This window comes from Choristoneura fumiferana, chromosome 7, assembly GCF_025370935.1.
Source record: "Choristoneura fumiferana chromosome 7, NRCan_CFum_1, whole genome shotgun sequence".
NCBI classification, from domain to species: Eukaryota; Metazoa; Arthropoda; class Insecta; order Lepidoptera; family Tortricidae; genus Choristoneura; species Choristoneura fumiferana.
This window is the reverse complement of record NC_133478.1, coordinates 7201273-7220380: the sequence shown is the minus strand read 5'-3', so window position 1 is coordinate 7220380 and position 19108 is coordinate 7201273. Positions and strand designations below refer to the sequence as shown.

General features: G+C 36.7%; 2 protein-coding genes across 2 annotated transcripts; both read left to right on the top strand.

The window, feature by feature from the left end:
• The first annotated feature begins 303 nt into the window (after positions 1–303).
• On the top strand, positions 304–1010 carry Archease (protein archease). The gene has a single exon (XM_074089982.1). The coding sequence runs from the start codon at positions 508–510 to the stop codon at positions 994–996; it is 489 nt and encodes a 162-aa protein (XP_073946083.1). The 5' UTR covers positions 304–507; the 3' UTR covers positions 997–1010.
• Positions 1011–14269: 13259 nt separating this feature from the next.
• LOC141429595 (uncharacterized) lies at positions 14270–15900 on the top strand. The gene is made up of 2 exons (XM_074089981.1): positions 14270–14377; positions 14858–15900. The coding sequence occupies exons 1-2, from the start codon at positions 14303–14305 to the stop codon at positions 15458–15460; spliced, it is 678 nt and encodes a 225-aa protein (XP_073946082.1). The 5' UTR covers positions 14270–14302; the 3' UTR covers positions 15461–15900.
• Positions 15901–19108: the final 3208 nt, after the last annotated feature.

Sequence of the window (19108 nt, the reverse complement as noted above, 5' to 3'; positions counted from 1 at the left end):
TTTAAACTAAAAGCATTAAGTTTTGTTTAAATGGTACATGCATGGTATATATATTTATTTGGCAAGTGCGTTATATTTGGCGCATTTATAAATTTGACATTATAACGCACAAACTTAAAGTTTAAATTATTTTTGACTAAACTGTTTAGATATGTATCAAATATGTATATTTTTTTTTCTATTAACCGGTTCAACCGGTTTTTTGTACAAAACAAACTACAAACATTACAATTTTCTAAAGAAAGTTGCTTCATTTTTATTAATTTTCGTTAGTCTGTGATTTTCAATGTCACTGTCACTGTCACTGTCATTGCTTGGCGTTTGGTTGGTTGATTAGGGTTGATTTTGGTTGGTACTATTACTCTTTAGTAAATATGTTGCAATCTTGCAATCCAATGCAACGAATGAATGTGATTAAAAATTTAAGCTAGTCATTTCATTATTCACATTTTTATCACAAAACGTCTATAGTGTCGAGTAAGAAACTAAGAAAGTTACAGCAAGAAAATGGACGCTGAATTAGGTCAATTAACGCAAGAGGATAAAGAGGATTTCGTTTTGCCGCCGGTGAAGTACGAATATTTAGACCACACTGCTGATGTACAGTTACACGCCTGGGGAGACACTATGAAAGAAGCCTTTGAGCAGTGTGGCATGGCTATGTTTGGCTACATGACTGAACTGAACTATGTCATCATCAAGGAAGTACACACGATAGAAGCCAATGCAGACGACATGATGGGGCTTCTTTATCATTTTCTTGACGAGTTGTTGTTTTTGTTTTCAGTTGAACCATTTCTGATATGTAAAAAATTGGTGATCACTGAATTCAATACTGAAGAGTTTAGGATAGTTTGTAAGTGTTACGGAGAGGAGTTCCAGATTGGAAAACATCCGCAGGGAACAGAAGTTAAAGCTATTACTTATTCTGCTATGCAAATAGTGGATGAACCAAAGGATAATAAATATGAGGTTTTTGTTATTATAGATATTTAGTAAATAAAAAATAATGTTTTATAAGTGTTTGTTTTATTTATAAGTGTTTTATATGTAAATGTTTAGCGAATATCTCTTTTGAATAGTATGTGATTTTGTAACTAAAATGTTTTTAATTCATACATGTTTAGCAAAAAGTAAGTTTTTTTTTTGTCTCTCTTGTATGTCACATCAATATCACTGGTCAATTAATGATGTGAATTTTCCAATTTCACCTTTAAAAAACTTGTATTAGGCAAAAGTTTTTTTTTAAAATTAGGCCTAAAACTTAATTTCAACATGTTACTTTCTATCAGTGAATTCAGCCATCTGTTGAAGATGGAATAAAAAAAAAACTTTTAACATTTCAATGATACTCTTATGCAACTGCCGTCAGCCTTGGATGTTATCAAAAAGTAGCCTTATCTCATGCACTACACCCTTACTTGCACTGAGTATCAAAATTCAACAGAAGCCATGGTGGCTTAGCCTATGGCCTCTCAAGAAGAGGATTGTGGGAAATTCATGTGCGAATTTAGATTTGCTTACCAAAAGCATTACAGTGAAGGAAAACACTGTGAGGACATCTGCGAATCAATTCAATGGTGTGTGTGAAGTTCGCAATCCGCACTGGACCTGCGTGGAACAACGGCTCAAGTCCTCTCATGCTGAGAAAAGGCCTGTGCCCAGCAGTGGTACATACACAATGATGAATATTAAAATTTCAAAGCAGCGACCCTAGTGCCATCTAGTATAATATAGATGAACCACTATTTTGAGCAGAGAACTAGTTAATGCAACGTTCAAGCGCGCATGTCGCAGTAATAAATATTTCAAAACGCTAATGCACACCACACCCTGTAAGTTGATAATTTTTGACGTCTTGATAACGTCATATATACCAAATACTGAGCGGCAAAAAATCTGGCCCTCAAATGTATGCAATAATAAAGTTTTGAACATGAAACTACCGTGAGACTCACTCATATTAAATATAATGACCCGGATAACTTACGTCTTAAATGATGATGAAAACGCGGGTAGTTGTGTACCGGTGTCAGTTTCGTCGGGATGTCGCGCGAGCAGAGCGGCGGCGCGCAGTGCGCGTGTTGCAGCAGCCGCTGAGTCGCGTTGCTCCGAAGACGAAGGGCTACGGATTAGCCCGAAATATGTCGAGCTAAACTCGATTTAAGACGTGAGTTATCCGGGTCATTATATTTAATAATAATAAAGTTGTGTAAAACATAAAGTTGACGGAATCAAGTTCCTACGGTGCCACGCCATTTAATTTTGTAAATAATTAGAAGTTAATTACCTCCCTCTGGTTGTTAATGTCAACGGATGTTACACAAAAATGACAAATAACAAAACTGTTGCTTCCTTTCGAAGTAGAAACTTGAAACTGCTAATTGTTGTTTCTATCAATGTCATCTCAAATGTTCAGGAATGCACGTTAATTTATCCTGCAATAGGAAACTTAACATCCGACAAAACCGGCCAAATGCGATTCGGAGTCGCGCACGAAGAGTCCCGTACCATTATCTATACAACATTGGACAGTTATCAAAAAAAACACGTTTGTTGTATGGGAGCACCCCTTAGATATTTATTTTATTTTGTTTTAGTACGGATCATAATACAGCCTGGAGACAGACGGACGGACAGCGGAGTATTAGTAATAGGGTCCCGTTTTTACCCTTTGGGTACGGAACCCTAAAAAGTAAGTAGAAAAATAGCTAAGCCAAGCAAAGTGATGTCAACACTGAATTGATTGCGGTGGAGACTTTTGCGGCGACCAAAGGTTCCACTCAAGTACGCGTTTCTTCTTTGACTGTACCCAGGGTGAATAGTTTTTGAGTTGAATCTTCAAGAGAATATGGTGCTAAGAATGTACTTATGATTCTCTATCTATAACATTAAACCCATGTGGTCGATAAATCACTTCTGCTTTGATAAGGGTTAAGTAAAGGACCAAGTGGATAAGGTCTACTTATACAGACCGCATAAGGGTAGCGAGAACCTAAATGCACTGAACTACAAAATAAAGTATCACAGGGTACTGATCCTGGGTTGGACTGGCAAGCGTAAGCGCATGATTGGCGCGCAGGACTGTCACATGCGCATAAATGAACAGTCAGCGCTACATTTACGTGCCGCGATCTTGAGCGAATATAATTTGTAAAATACTAATACTAACACTTATATTAAGTAGGTCGGTACATCTGTATGACTTCGTGGCATTTGATCAGTGTTCACTAATTTCACAGCTGCATGAGCATAATAAGCGTCCGGACCTGTAAAGCGCGTAACATTGCACCCAGACTGACTATTACTGTCCACTACTAATGACCGACCAGTACTGAGCAGCACTTAGTGTGTCCAACTACCCAGGTCCTCACGTAACGGATTACGCTCTAATCTGATATATTGGCGGTTCTGGGTGGCAAAGAATAAAAATGTAGAAGTGAGAACAGGTTAGTGCATTTTGCCTAATATTTAGGTAGGTACTTATCAATTTCCTGAGCTTAGCCCATGTAGCGCCCGTGTGCAATGATTACTTTACCGCCATCTAGGAAGCGCGCGGTCAAAATGGAATAGGTACAAAGTGCCGCGGCCGGCGCCCCTAACACCTCTGCGCCCTTGTGCAACGCACACCCTGCACTACTTATAGGTAAAGACGCCTCTGTAACCGACTCCAAATAATTGTCTACCTCATCAGTTTTACTCCACCAAATGGTTTTTCAGAGAGCAACGAAGTTACCTACTATAAAATACACTCAAATTACATATAGAGAGGTATACAATATTTGAAGAAAACAAAAGAACCCTGGGATCCACTCATCGGATCCTAATTTGGTGACAATAGGACTACCTCAGTATATAAGTCTCAGTAAGTGAAGTCCGAAAACCTGTAGGTATACATTAATTCGTCATTTCTTTGCGATGCCCAGGGCCAAATAAGTACACCTATTTCCGTGTATGTGAGAAAGGAGGGCCCAGACAGTGGTGGACTCTCACGGCCTCCTGGAGCTTTAAAAAACAAAGAAGTTAACCTTCTAGCCATTATTCTAGGATTGTTGCTTTAACTTGTAGACCAGTTATGTCATCTGTTTATCGTGTTGCAGAGTAAATGAACCAGATTGGTTAATCATTCATGCAGCATACAGATGTGGAGAAAGGAATTGGATCAGTGCGACACCTGATACGGTTTAATAATGTTAAGAACGCGTTTCTAAACGAAGATTTATAATTTTACTACCTATACCAAAGTGATCTACATTTTCTTACACTGTGCCTATACTGTGGTGTCGGAAATGTAAGGTCATTTATTGATTATGTAAGGTCTTTTTTAGTAGTTTTTTATGGTATCTTATTTAAAATTACAAAAGCGGTTTGAGAAGTAAGCGAGTGACCTGGTGGAAAGCAAGCACCACCACCTATGGACACCCGCAACACTAGAGGTACTTAAATTATCACGGGTGCGTTGTCGGCCCTTTGGGAATCTGTATAATTTAGCCTTACCTGTCTATCTGCGACTTAGCTCAGAGACTCTTAGGGGCTGTTCCACCATCCATTGATTAGTGGTAACTGACGGTTAAATGTGATGCTGTCTCTATTTGTTTTGTTCCAATAGACGGAGACGGCATAACATTTAACCGTCAGTTATAACACTAATCAATGGATGGTGAAACAGCCCCTTAGTATTAAAAAGTCGACCGAGTGTCGGGCCACGAGCAATGGTTACCGAGGGTTCCGCACTATTATTATTATTATTATTATTAGCCTATTCTGTCCCACTGCTGAGCAAAGGCCTCCCCCCAATACTTCCACTGCTCTCTGTCCCCTGCATACAAGGGCCAGTCCTTCAAGAAGAAGTCCAATTCATCCCGCCATCGCCGCCTAATATTTGGCAAATATTCAATGTTAAATTTTTATCAACCGTTACTCGATAGTTACAAGTTTGTAAAGCCTTTGATAGTTTTCCTTTAAAATTCATTACATTTGTACCTACCTACTACCTGCATTTTTATTTTTATTTTTCAATCCAAATGTTTAGCTTAGATATGGGAGGAGGGGGCACTTTGCCTCTCCGCAAACCTACAATATTTTTAAAAGAGCTATCAAACTATACTACGCTATGTGTTTAGCTTAGCCAATAATAAAACATTCCCACTATACGTATAGGGGCGAGGTACCGTAATTTTTTTTTGTTGACGTGGTAAACATACCTACCTAATATATCATGCAAAATTACAACTTTATAGCACAGTCACGCTAACAGTCTACGCTAAGCCGTGGAACTACGGACGAACGGACATTGTGAAACTATAAAGGTTTATTTGTAGGTCAAAGGAATCCTAAAAAGCCGTAATACGCCAACAAAGGGGTAGAGAGTGGTAGATTTAAAATTAAATTCCTTTTTATTTATATGCCTTTCTAATCCTTTTCAAAATCGCATTCACCTTGTATAAGACATCAACGGCAATACCAACCTACAAGCAAAAAGTAAATCGCCAACGTAATTTTAAGTAATAAGCGTAAAACCAACATAAAAAAAACTAATGATGCTAACCGGCCAAGGTTCATCGTTCGACCAGTTCCAATTTCAAGATCAGCCATTCATTAAATCATATGCATTTCTCTAATGTCTTGCTATATTGGTACCTACATAAAATATAAAAGGTATATACCTTCGTTAGCGACTATATATAAGAATATGTGACATAATAGATAACTTGTTCAATGCAAATTTTGTTGCTTTACAATGCTGTGCTACAGTGATTTAAAAATAAAACAAAATAAAGGGCTGTTTCACCATCCATTGATTAATTTTATTTGACGGATAAATGTGATGCCGTCTCTGTCTATTCGGATAAAACAAATAGAGACGGCATCACATCACATTTATGCGTCAAATAAAATTTATCAATTGACCTAGTCCCAATCTAAGTAAAGCTTATACTATAGGTATTAGGCAACGTTTAAACATATTTATCTATATATAAATAAGTACATACTCAGCCATTAGATAAGCTTAAATGGCCAAGATAAGAATATCATTTTCTCGTTTGAATCGGATCTCAGCATCATAGTCAGGTTCTCTGACCAGTTGGCTATCCGGTCGTCGATCGGTCAGTCTATCACTAGGTATTCACTCTAGAGGAGCTAGGAAGGCCGTCGCGTCTTCGAGATCAATCTCTATCGTGATGTCTGACGCATGTTAAAATAATGTCGTGTATGTCTAGGCATGGCATATTTCAATCTAGATACCTACATTCGATGACAAAGCAAATCTGGGCCACAGTATATATCCCACTAATATTATAAATGCGAAAGTTTGCAAGTCTGTTTGTTTGTTTGTTACTCCATCACTTCAAAACCGCTGAACCGATTTAGATAAAATTCGGTACACAGATAGTTTGAGTCCCGGGGAAGGACATAGGATAGTTTTTATCCCGGGAAATCACATAGTTCCCGCGGGATATCGATAAACGAATTCTACGCGGACGGAGTCGCCAGTAACAGGCTAGTATAAGCTAAAGATTTACTGTCTGGGCCTAACTAGTTACATTATATAGCTTTAAATTACTTTACGTGTGTCATAATTTATTGTTCTCGGGTCTTGGACGTTTAATGTGTAATTAAGTATGTAATTGTCTTTTTTTCACATTTACATCATAATTTATTTATCTATCTAATCACAAAAAAATAAAAATTAAATAATAATAAATAACACAAAAAAACAATATGCATTATGCAATAAAAAATACAAAATATTCAAAAAATCGAAACGGAAAAAATAGAAAAAAAAATACATAGGTACCTAATAAAATAAAATAAAAACTACTCAAGACCCGTTCGATTCGTACTTGGCCCAAACGTACCCAATAATAAACGTACCCAGCGGCATTGCCCCGTTGTATGGCCAACGAGACCTGCTGGACCAAGTACGATCCCGAACGGGGGTCACCTCCTCTATCCCTCATCCTGCGCCCCAGCTCCCAAACCAACGAACTGCCGTCCACCCCCCAAGGGCCAGCCGTCTCGACCGCAAATGGCACAAAGTCGTACGTCGGTTCCAAGGCTGAGTATTCTAGGCGCTTCGACCGCGCGGCGTTTTCAGCCGCGGAACCAGCTGCCCTCGCCGTGTGACTCAGGTGTGATGCCGCAAAGGTACTTACGCACGTTGCATCCCACAAGAGACACCGCCCTCTCTGCCAGGGAACAAACGTGTATTTATCTATATAAATATGTTTATCCGTTGCCTAGTATCCATAGTACAAGCTTTGCTTAGTTTGTGACTAGGTCAATTTCGGTGTCAAGTTTCCCATGATATGTATTTATTTATTATTTAACTTTGACATCAATTTTCAAGTTTAAGCTTGAGTAGATATACGATAGTAGTATCGTCGGGAGTCGGCGACGACGTCGGCACTGTTCGAGATGGCGGAAAAGCATTCTTATTGTTTAGTTTTTCTCTGTTTTTTCTTCGACATCATACTTAACCTACCAACAGTATTTACTTAGTCAAATGCGAGGAAGTGTTAAAGTAAGCAGATACCTACTAAAGAAATTAAGACTTATATTCTTAATTGATAATTACTAGTTAGTTACGCTATTTTTGTTACGTGGTCAGTGTTGATAAAAGTGCCGTCACCACATCCAGCACATAGATTAAAGCTTGGCAAGTAATTACTTAGATCTACAACTACCTTAAAACACTATGTCGAAACAAAACGCTGTCGAAAGCGTGCTCTACATTTCATGTACAACCAAAAAATACCAAGTTGAGTATTAGAAATAGTTATAATGTGTATTGTTTGATTGATTTGGACAGTGACTCAGCTAATCACTATTATTATACAGTCAATGGCACCGCTTACTTTTATTGAGGAAATATTGCCCGCTCTACCAATATTGTGACATTCATATTCATTTATTGCGCTCATGTTCATTTGTACAATTATTGTAGATTGTAAGAGGTTTCTGAATCCCAAGAGAACTCTTTACCTACTTAAGGGCATAGAAACATGAAAATAAAAATGTTTTTCATCGCGCAAGCAAACCGTAGCACTTGTACTATTGTTTATTCTGTGGCGTAGCAAAAATGACGGGATAATTTAATTTATATATCAATGAAAATTTACAGTGTTACAGTTGATACTAATACGAGTATGCTGTAAAATAGAAATAATTACACACACTAATAATACGATCTTTTCGACTAGTATACCTACATTTCGTTGACTGTACTTGCATTGTCATCCAAATTCATTTTCCTATCACCAAATTTCAAGTCTATGCTGTTCAAGAGTTTTGTCCTACGGACACGATCTTGGCCGGACTACCAGAATTTTACTATAGGTAGTGCCACTAGAATGGAAGTGAATGCTTAGACACACAGCTACAAAAAGAACTGATTGCAGAAAAGGAGAATGAATGAAATGAATGAGTAAATGTCAAAATCCTGCTGTCGTTACACGACATGTTCTTATGTGCGTGACTTCAACTCTGGTGGCACTACCTAATTAAGTATACCAGATTATTGTACTGTCACGATGTGGCCAAAGCTCTCTTTTATTTATCTACTTTCTTTTGTGTTTTCCAAAAGAGACACTTCTGCCCAATCCAGTCATAAATTAATGAATGAGATATATACCTAGTGCCATCCACGAAGACGCGTGATTTTGTCAAAATTAGCCATTAATGACATTGTAATAAGAACCACGGGCCACGGCACGCGTCATCGTGAATGACTCTTCCTATATTAATTAGTGTTAGTTAGTGTTTGTGCAAAAACTTGTTGCGTCACCTACCTATCATAGATTTACTTAAACACTTTTTAGTAGGTATACTTGATGTCAAATTTCTTCTCCTTCTTTAGGGTTCCGTAGTCAACTAGGAACCCTTATAGTTTTTGCTTCTCGAAATTATTATGGTAACACGTTTTACCCATAAATAAAAATAATTGAAACTTAATTTCTCCAACATACCTACTCGTAAATTTAGGTAAGTTGGTACTTATTAAAATTGATAATCATATTAATTTCATTAATTAATTTTACGTGAAAGGCGATGAAAGGAAGACTGACACACACGATTGTTTTGCATATACTTTGCATGCACGCAACTTATCAAGCGTTACCATCGATACAATGTAAAAGATGTTGCCATAAAAATTAGTCCACAATATATATATGCTTATATATAATAGCATACCAACATTTTGTTTTTTATTATCAACACCTACATTTTCTCAAACGATTTTTTCAAGCAAAGTCAACGACATGAGATATACTTTATCTTTGTCTGATACGTGATTATTACTATCTCGCTCCTTTTCTGTCTCATGACATTTACCCAACTAGCATAGGTGTAAGATTTAAATTGTTACTAGCCTATAGGCTTTCGTTCATCATTCATTTTGTTAATCTCATTCCGTAATTGAAAGATGCAACTTTTGTTCAAGTTTTTAGGGGGTTGATCGGCAGTCTCAGTGGTCTAGTTGATAAGACACTTGGCACTATAACCAGGAGATGCGAGTTCAAATCCCTTTCTACTTTAAGTGGCTATATATATCTCTACATCATTATTTAATTTTGTTTATTCGAGAAAAGAAGAAAATTAAATACATGTCCAAAATTTTCTGATACTAATCTAAAAATGGACAATTAGAATATTTTTAGGACACTTACCTAAGGACCTTAGAAGTAAAAGTTCCATTTAAGGTCCGTTGCAGTGCAGTTTAGTTTATGTTAGATCAGCCGTTCACGCGACTCCGTCCGCGTGGAATTCGTTTATCGCTATCCTACGGGCCCTATGCGATTTTCCGTGATAAAGACTATTAAATGTCCTTCTCCGGGAGTCAAACTATCTGTATACCGAATTTCATCTAAATCGGTTCAACGTTTCAGACGTGATAAAGTAACAAACAAACTTACAAACTTTCGCATTTATTAGTGGGATTGTATTGTATTTTAGAACTCTTTATTGTTCATAAAAACACATGAAATTAATAGAAAACAGGATATAATAATATTAGTGAGATATGCCGAAAAAGTTATCAACTATATACCGGGTGGGCCCTGTAACAGGAGCAAAAAATTAAAACAGGTTCCGCTACTCAAATGTAACTACTTTAATTCTGCATTTTTTTTAGTTTATTTCAAACAAATTAAGTTGTATTTTTAATTTACGGCATCCAATAGCCTAAATGGCATCGCCTGTCACGTAACAAAATGACGGATTTCGCAATACATTGCTTGTCCAATTACACTTCAAACTATAATAAAAATCATAATACAAGTTATTTTCAAAAGTTGTAGAACTAAATTAGCTCAAGATTAAGAGTTGAAGCTGTGATTTAATTTTTTGCTCCTGTTACGCAGGGCCCAACTTGTATATGTATACCGAACAACAGGTTACAAAGCGGTTACATAGCGTACTCGTATAATTATTACCTATGCAAAATAATACGCTAACGCCTAGTTATTTGGACTTCACTATCGTTGTTGCAGATCAGAATAAATGCAATAGATACTGTACTATTGCCACATGACTGGAGATGTGGAATCGATACCCTCGGATCTTTGTATTGGAAATTGAAATAACGCCTTGCAATTTCGTTGACGGCTAAAGATACTACGATGTTGCAATTTTTTTAATGTTATCGTAGAATTTGATCTGATCTAGATTTTAATTGAAGTTAGTTGGTAGGTAAAGGGGCTCAAGCAAAACATAGGCGAGTGACACCATTTGTATTTAAAGCTCTATAATGTTTTATTATGAAACTTTACAACAGACAGGGGTGAATTTTCCAATAAGGAGGTTGGGCTGCAGGGCTACTACGAAACTCGAAACTCGAAGTTCGTATTGTACCGTCCCTCTCGCTCTCGTATTAAATAGTATAAGTAATAATAAAGTAGTAATAGTATAAGTGTCAGAGGGACCCCACGACACGAACTTCGAGTTTCGAGTTTCGTAGTAGCCGTGCAGGCGCGGGCCAGTTTTACAACGGCAGCTAGAGTGATATTGGGAGTCACCTATTGATAAAGTATAATTAATATTAGAAATCTCATTTTAATTTTCAGCAACAGAAAAAAAACAGTAAACAGAACTCGAAATTATCTACACGAAATAGATACCTACAAATACGAGTATGCAGTATTGCTACCACCATCTTGCTCGCTAATCCTGCCGTGAAGCAGCAGTGCTTGCACTGTTGTGTTTCGGCGTGGAGAGTAAGACAGCCGGTGAAATTACTGGCACTTGAGGTATCCCATTATTAAGGCTCTAGGTTGGCAACGCATCTGCAATAACCCTTGTGTTGCAGATGTTTATGGGCGGTGGTGATCTCTTACCATCAGGAGACCCACTTGCTCGTTTGCCATCCAGTCTCAGCTCATCTTATGTTAGACAAAATCTGATGCAATGACTCATTTTTAGGGTTCCGGAGCCAAAATGGCGAAAACGGAACCCTTATAGTTTCGCCATGTCTGTCTGTCTGTCTGTCTGTCCGTCCGCGGCTTTGCTCAGGGACTATCAATGCTAGAAAGCTGTAATTTTGCACGAATATGTAGGTAAGTTATGCCGACAAAATGGTACAATTAAAAATTCAAAAACATTTTTTTAGGGTACCTACCATAGACGTAAAGTGGGGGTGTTTTTTTTTCTCATCCAACTCTATAGTGTGGGATGTTTTTGGATAGGTCTTTTAAAACCATTAGGGGTTTCCTAAGACGATTTTTCGATTCAGTGATTTGTTTGCGAAATATTCAACTTTAAAGTGCAAATTTTCATTAAAATCGAGCGTCCCCCCCCCCTCTAAAATCTAAACCAGTAGGTGGAAAAATTTGAAAAAATTCAGGATGGTAGTAATTATATCAAACTTTCAAGAAAAACTATAATGGCTAAGTTTGCTTGAGAATTATTAGTAGTTTATGAGTAAATAGCAGCCTAGGGTATAAAATATACCTTAACTTGGAAGATTCCATATAAAATACGAAATCCTTTGAAAAATATTTCTTTATCTTTTCGTAATGGCTACGGAACCCTATTTTGGGCGTGTTCGACACGCTCTTGGCCGGTTTTTTAATTATTATTATTTCTATATTTTGAGTATAATCTGAAATTAAATCAGAATAATTTAAATAATTGGGTTAATGCTTTTTTATTCAACTTTAACTGATTCCTGTATTACAAAGCAGCATAATAAAAACGTGTAACTTAACACTCGCAGCTTTTATGAACCTGTGAATCGTTACAGTAGGGCTACTACGAAACTCGAAAGTCGAAGTTCGTGTCGCGCGGTCCCTCTGACACTTATACTATTTAATACGAGAGCGAGAGGGACGGTACGATACGAACTTCGAGTTTCAAGGATCGCAGTAGCCCTGCAGTAATGACACTGAAGTCGAAAGCAGAACAATGTTAAACAGACGCATTTAACAATACATATAATTAAATAATAATGCAAGGCGTTTTAACATACAAAAGAATTGCCGATGTGCACATGCTGAGATGGTATCTGAGTTGAGTATGTACCAAACAGAGATTTTAACAAAGAAAATTGATATAAAAAACTTTCAAACTCAAGGTAAAATGAGTTGACTTTACAAGTTTGTATATCGTCGACTCATGGACGTATTTCAGGGCTTTTTTCAAATCAATAAACAATTTTAAAGTGCAAAGAAACGAGTTTGCCTTTTTGGCTAATTTTGTGATTTCTTCTTCAGGAATTTGATTAAATGACTGATTTTTTCTAGGCAATGGATTCGATTTTCCTAGTAGTGTAACGCTTAGAAACTGGGCCTCCAGGATTTTTATGGATTTAGGTTATGGGATTAGGATTTTTATGACTTGCCCTACTAAGTAAGTATTCTGGATTTTTTGTTAGTTTCATTTGGTACTCAAATTGTCACTGCGTTATCAGTCACCACGAATCCTCAAATATAATGTTTAGTGTATTAACAAACATTTTTTTTATCTACGTTAAGCCCAAATTTTTCAATAACAACGCCCCAACTGACTATGACATCGGGGCTTTCAAGTAAAAAGCTACTTTCTTAAAACGCCGTCAACGGACCAATGACTCTCCTTGAGTAGTTGGTACTCATGGGCAGCGGTGATCATTTCCCATCAGATGACCCGCTTGCTCGTTTTCCTCCCTCTCGTAATAATAAAAAAAACAACGCTGACTTACGTAGAAAAAAACACATGTTTCAAAGTTTTACAATATGGCTACTTAAATTCTTTAGTCCTAAAGACACCCATTTAAAAATAAAAATAATCAGTATACTTTGTCATTTTAAATAAACTCTGTACTTACTTAAGTATTCCTACTTGCTAACTATGCATTTCTACTAAAACAACCTAGATTACAATATTATAATTATCAATTCATCAAATTCTATTTCATAGATGGTGCTAAACATCGCAAATAAGCACTTTCTTTTGCAAAATCGCGCGTTAACCGATACGTACCTTTCGGGACAAAAACGACCCACTGGGCATATATGGGTTGAAATGGGTGATAAATCGTTTTCATGTTTGTATGATTAATTAAAAGCTGTAATAATTAATTGTTTTCAATTTCGTGCAGCGCTAGTTTCATCACTGAGATGCAAGCAATAATATCGAGCACCAAATAAATCTTCATTAGACGGTGCGCGAAAAAAGGTAAAGGTAAAGTTTTGTAGGTAAGTGTACATTAAATTTTAGTTGTTCTTTGATTTTATTGTTGTATTTACCACAAATTAGTAAATCACTTATTTATTAAAAATACTGCTTGTAATTTGCTTAAAAGGAAAGTTACACAAAAATAATGTACATTTCAATGCAAATAAAAAACACAGTCATAGTTATTCATAAAGCTGATTATTATAAATCTTTTCCAAAATAACATAATCTAGGCACCTTTTTGAAAATAAGCTATGTAATGAATATTTTGTATGATATAGTTTATTTGTCCGGTAATTTTGAAGCACTTTCACGTTATAATTTCAATTTGTTCTCAGTGTAGTGAAAAGCTATTAAACGCACAAAAACTGGAATGCATATTTGCAAGTTAAATACCTAATTAAGTGGCAATAATTACCATTACGTATGTAAAGCATGTTCTTTTATTGTTACCAAACAACCGCGGTTCCATTGAGACGTTACATTATAATGGGATCAATGGAAGCATCCTACTAATATCTAATCGTAGTTTTTCCATAAATCTCCCAACAGTTTCTATCTATTGTTCTATCAACACGCGGGCAGACAATACTAGTGCACGTAACTCAAAGCACTCACACACGGAGCGGAGAAACCTGGTATATAAGCGATGCAAATTACAAGTGCCAGCATTACCAACCACCCTCCCGAACAGTCAAGTCCTCCGGCCAGCATGCAGTACCACGTGCGTAACACTCAGTGTCTATTTAATTAACTTTATCAAGTTCGTGCAAGTGCCGGTCACAGTGCGTAATCGACAGTTCGACAGACGTGTGGTGAAACAGACGCAAAAGTTCAGATCGCTATCGCCTATCCATGTCAATCGAATAAAATTAACATAAATGAACTAGTGACTTAGTTACCGATATTCATTTATGTATGAGCTCAATGGAGCGGCCATAAGGAACGAGTCTTCCTGCTCGAACGGCACACATTTACTTTTAGTTTATAGGAAGCCGTTCCTTTCACGTTACATAACTGAGACGCGGGGTTCCTTGCACTTCTCAGCGCTGTAAAACTGGTTTAGTTGTAATAATTCGTGCTCTATCTAACAGTTTAACATTTATTACGTGCATCCGTTGGCATGCAAATGGCCTCAAGTTAGGCTCAAATATGGTTGAAGCGGGATAACTGATGTTAACTATGCTATAACATTTGATTTCAGATTTTCCTGGGATTTTTGGCAGTGGTGGCCGCTTATCCTGGCATCATCCACGACGAAGCTCCCCAAATCGAGGATAAGCTCGACCATCACGGTGCCATTGGCGAGTCGGAACACCATCACCACGTCCAACACGAACACGCTAAGTCGCATCAGTCCATCAAGTTTGAGCATTTCCACCCCGTCCCAGTCTACGTCAAGAAAGAACACAGCCATTTGCTCCATCACCCGCTAGAAAAAGGAAAGCATGAGCAGGAACTTAAGCAGATCCACCCCGAGACCCAGCACAACCACGGACATGGTTTAGTGCTCGAGGACCACAGGTTCGACACTGAACATCTTGCCGCCGCTCTTCAGCACCATGGAGGTCTTGAGCACCACGGAAGTCTTGAGCATCATGGAGGTCTTGAGCACCATGGTTTTGAGCACCACGCCGCGCTCGAGCATGAGGATCATCAAGGAGGACTCGAGCATCATGGTGGTTTCGAGGCCTCCGAGGGTCTGAAGGCTTATGCTGAGCAGCCTGCTTCCCACGAAAACTATTTTGCTGAGCACGCCGCGCATGCGCTTTCCGAAGACAGCGGTCACGGATATGGACACTACTAAATATTGTATAAGGACGGCTTTTTATGGGCATATCAAAGTGGAGAACTCTCTGCAGACTGATATATTTAATTCTATCTCTTGCCTGTTGATATTATTTAGATCATAGTTGCGTCGATTCAGCTTAAGCTTCTTAAATACGACTCCGTGTTCGTACTCTGAGTGACAATGTACCTGATGTAGGATTAGTAGAAAAATCGTTAGGCGTTCCGTGAATACTCGATCTGTTGATTTATCCAGTTTAATAAGTTTGATTTTAAGTAACGAAATTAAATTACAAGCTCTAAAAGACTTTAGAAAGTCACCGGAACTAAAACTTGATGGACTGTTTGTGTGTCACTGTAGTTATTTCTGTGCTTAATACTCATTAGTGTATCGTATGACTTAAAGCGACCTTGAGTGTCAGTGAAATTGTGATATTAATAAAATGTTGGTTTTTTACAGCTGTTAATTTCATTTGTTGAAAAATGGTCTTTTCCCTTGCCTAAATTCTTAAATACTAAAGTTTTCTACTGTACAAAACAATTACAATTTTGTACTTGGATTAGGTACGCGTACAAAAAGAGAAGAGCTTTTTTAAATCATACATTGTTCTTCAACTTCAGCATCCGTAAGTTCACAAAATTATATTACTAGAGGCGACACACATAGTGGTAACACAGAATAAGTGACCAGTGTAAATAGGCATAATTTATTATACACTCGGAAAACTAGTACTTAGGGTTTTTTTTATTCGACTGGATTGATTAGCATACATAAAAATGAAGTAAAGTTTATAGAAACAGAAGTTAGATACTGTCGCCAATGAACGTTCTGTGTTCATACGTGCTCTTAAAATCACGGTGTAATACTCGTAAGGTTCACGAATGGTTAAGAGTATTAATATGGACCTACGCACATGTTAGCTGGAAAACTTTTAAGCACACACTTACGCGTAGGTATAGTAGATATACAAACATAAAAAATGCATTGTAGACTCATCGTCACGCTTCAGTCAAAAAAAGACTCCAATTTGAACGTCAATAATCCCTAATGATGCAGCCAGCATGTTCGCGCTTCGTTAGTCCCCTGCCTATATCTAACATTAACATAACTTGTCTAGGAATTCGATCATGTAATGCCATTACAGTTGCGTTGCATACAACAGATAATTATCGGTATGCTAGATGTTGATTTATACAGCCCTAGCCACAAAATTAGTCCACAGATAAATTGAATTAGTTTACTAGCAATAATTTAGGTTGAGTTGATTTGTACATCTAAAGTTAAGATACTCTTTGGGCGTCAAGATAAAACGACGTCATGATTTTTTGTTTGATTATATGCTGTGATTCCGTAAACATTGGTGATAGATTATGAAAATATGAACAACAATATTTTTACCTACATTTTCATTATCATCAGCCTACAGCAGTCAACCCTTAGCCATTTTTACCTTATTTCTCCTAAAATATTGTACTTCATTAATAATATGGACCTTTGCAAAGTAACGCCTGAATCAATTAATTAGATATTTCTTTAAAACTATGATTACGGAAAACGAGTGAGACCTGAGAGTTAACGATATTAATGAGTCTTTATTACACGTATTGCGTATGTATGTTTTAGCAATGAAACACCTCGAATCAGTGGTATACTCATGATGCAAGCAATAACTTATATTTTTCTTCTTAATTGAGAATCGGATTTTCGTTAAAATAACCATCCTATAGACTAGAGACCACTGATACACAGGCGGTACTAATAGATGGACTAACCCTAGAAAATTAACATCTTGTATGTTCACTTAAAGATGGAACGAAAAAAAATGATATTTATGGTAATCATACATGACAGTGATGTTGTTGCCTGCTGCTGGTTTAATCGCGTGACTGTGAAACAAATAAAGCAAAAAGAAAGCAAACCATTTAAAATACAAGCCATGAAACAAGGGATTACGTAAATAAATAAGTGTTGGGTTTAGAAATTGCAACAATTTACTTAATAAACTGTTACAATTTGCCGGTTGCTATTTTGTTCGCGTTGGAAAGCTTTTAGAGAGAGTCACGATTATACACTTATCTATTGGTATTAGGGACTGCACTAACTTTAAAAATAACCTCCTTTAAATTACTACGAGCTACAACAGGAAGACTTCGACGGCTACAATACATAGGAACTCTATAGAGCTTTCACAAATAGTATTGTAACACGTCACACGAAAGGATACCTGAACTATGTCTCGTGTTTTTCTTGTTTTATTTATTTTTCATTTGGAGTGTTTAAAATATAGTTAAAATTTTAATACCAAACTCATATAGGGTTTTATTGAACAAAATTTTTAAAATGACAACTAATCTCTAGCGAAAATAGTTTATCTGCTCTGCTTCCCTGCACGCAACGTTAAGAATACAATACGATATAGACTGTGAGTGAGTGTTGGCTCACCTCGGCCTTCATGCTGATCACCTACGGACGCACGGATTGGCCTACATTCACCCTGTAATTATAGTAAAACTCATTTGCAAAATTGCATTGTTTACATTTCCACACCTTAATGATACGTATCTAAAATGAGTTGTTTTATCACCCAAAAATGTAAATTGCTCTGCAAATGAGCCATTTAGTCATCGTCTAGACGTTTTAAATTTCAAAAAAGAAAGATGTTCTCGTTTCATTGAATACTGAACGCCATCGTTAACGAAGAATTCAAGAAACTTGATTAAAAACGTAATCGAATTAAAATAAATTATATCACACTTATGAAATCTATACAAAATTGCGATACGTAAGTGAAAATTATAGCACCCATTATGTGGGTCGTCTGTTGGCGGCCCATTTGCGCAATGGATTACTAATACACATCATAAATGTTTGTTTTGAGAGACATCTCGACTTCCTGGTAACGATTTCGTATTCAAAGCAAGCAACCAAGCTTTCTAGGCTATAGAACAAGTAAACGGTTTGCATTTTGAAATAGAATTTAACAGTAATAAAACTCGACTGCATTAAAAGACTTTAAATAAAAACTACTTACATAAGAAAAATTGGAAATGTAGAATTCGGTTAAGTTACTTAAAGTTCAACCTCAATCTCAAGTTCAGCTTAAAGTGACTACCTCAAAAATTCCAATTTTCAGTAATGGGTCCCGACTGTTGAACCTTAAGATTGTTAACCGAGTTCTGGATTGTTTGTTAGGCTGAGTTTTTCAATTTGAAATTGGTATTCATAGTTGTTTTTAAGGCAGTTGTGTTTTTGATTTTTGTTTTTATTTAATACTTTTTCGATATTCCTGTGAAACTGGTAGCTTAAAAGTGTTTTAACATATAATATTTGGTAAAAGCTTAACTTGTGGCTACGAGTATATTGTCACATTTAAAAAAAAAACTCCCATCTATGTTTTTTTCCAAGGACACCGTTTTGAAATTTTATACGTAAATCTTATCTCACTCCGAGAATTATGATAAATCTAATGATATCTTATTTCGTGCATAGGTACTAGTGAAGTTCAATTATTTTAGTTAGAATAATAAGAAATATGCGCCTACATTATTCTAAAGGCAAACGTTATTAGTTAACAGTATCAAGTCATGTTTGCTTTAGGCGTTGTTATTATTGCTTAGAAACCAGGTACAGGCGAGGTGTTATTGTTTTTGTGAAATTAAAATACAA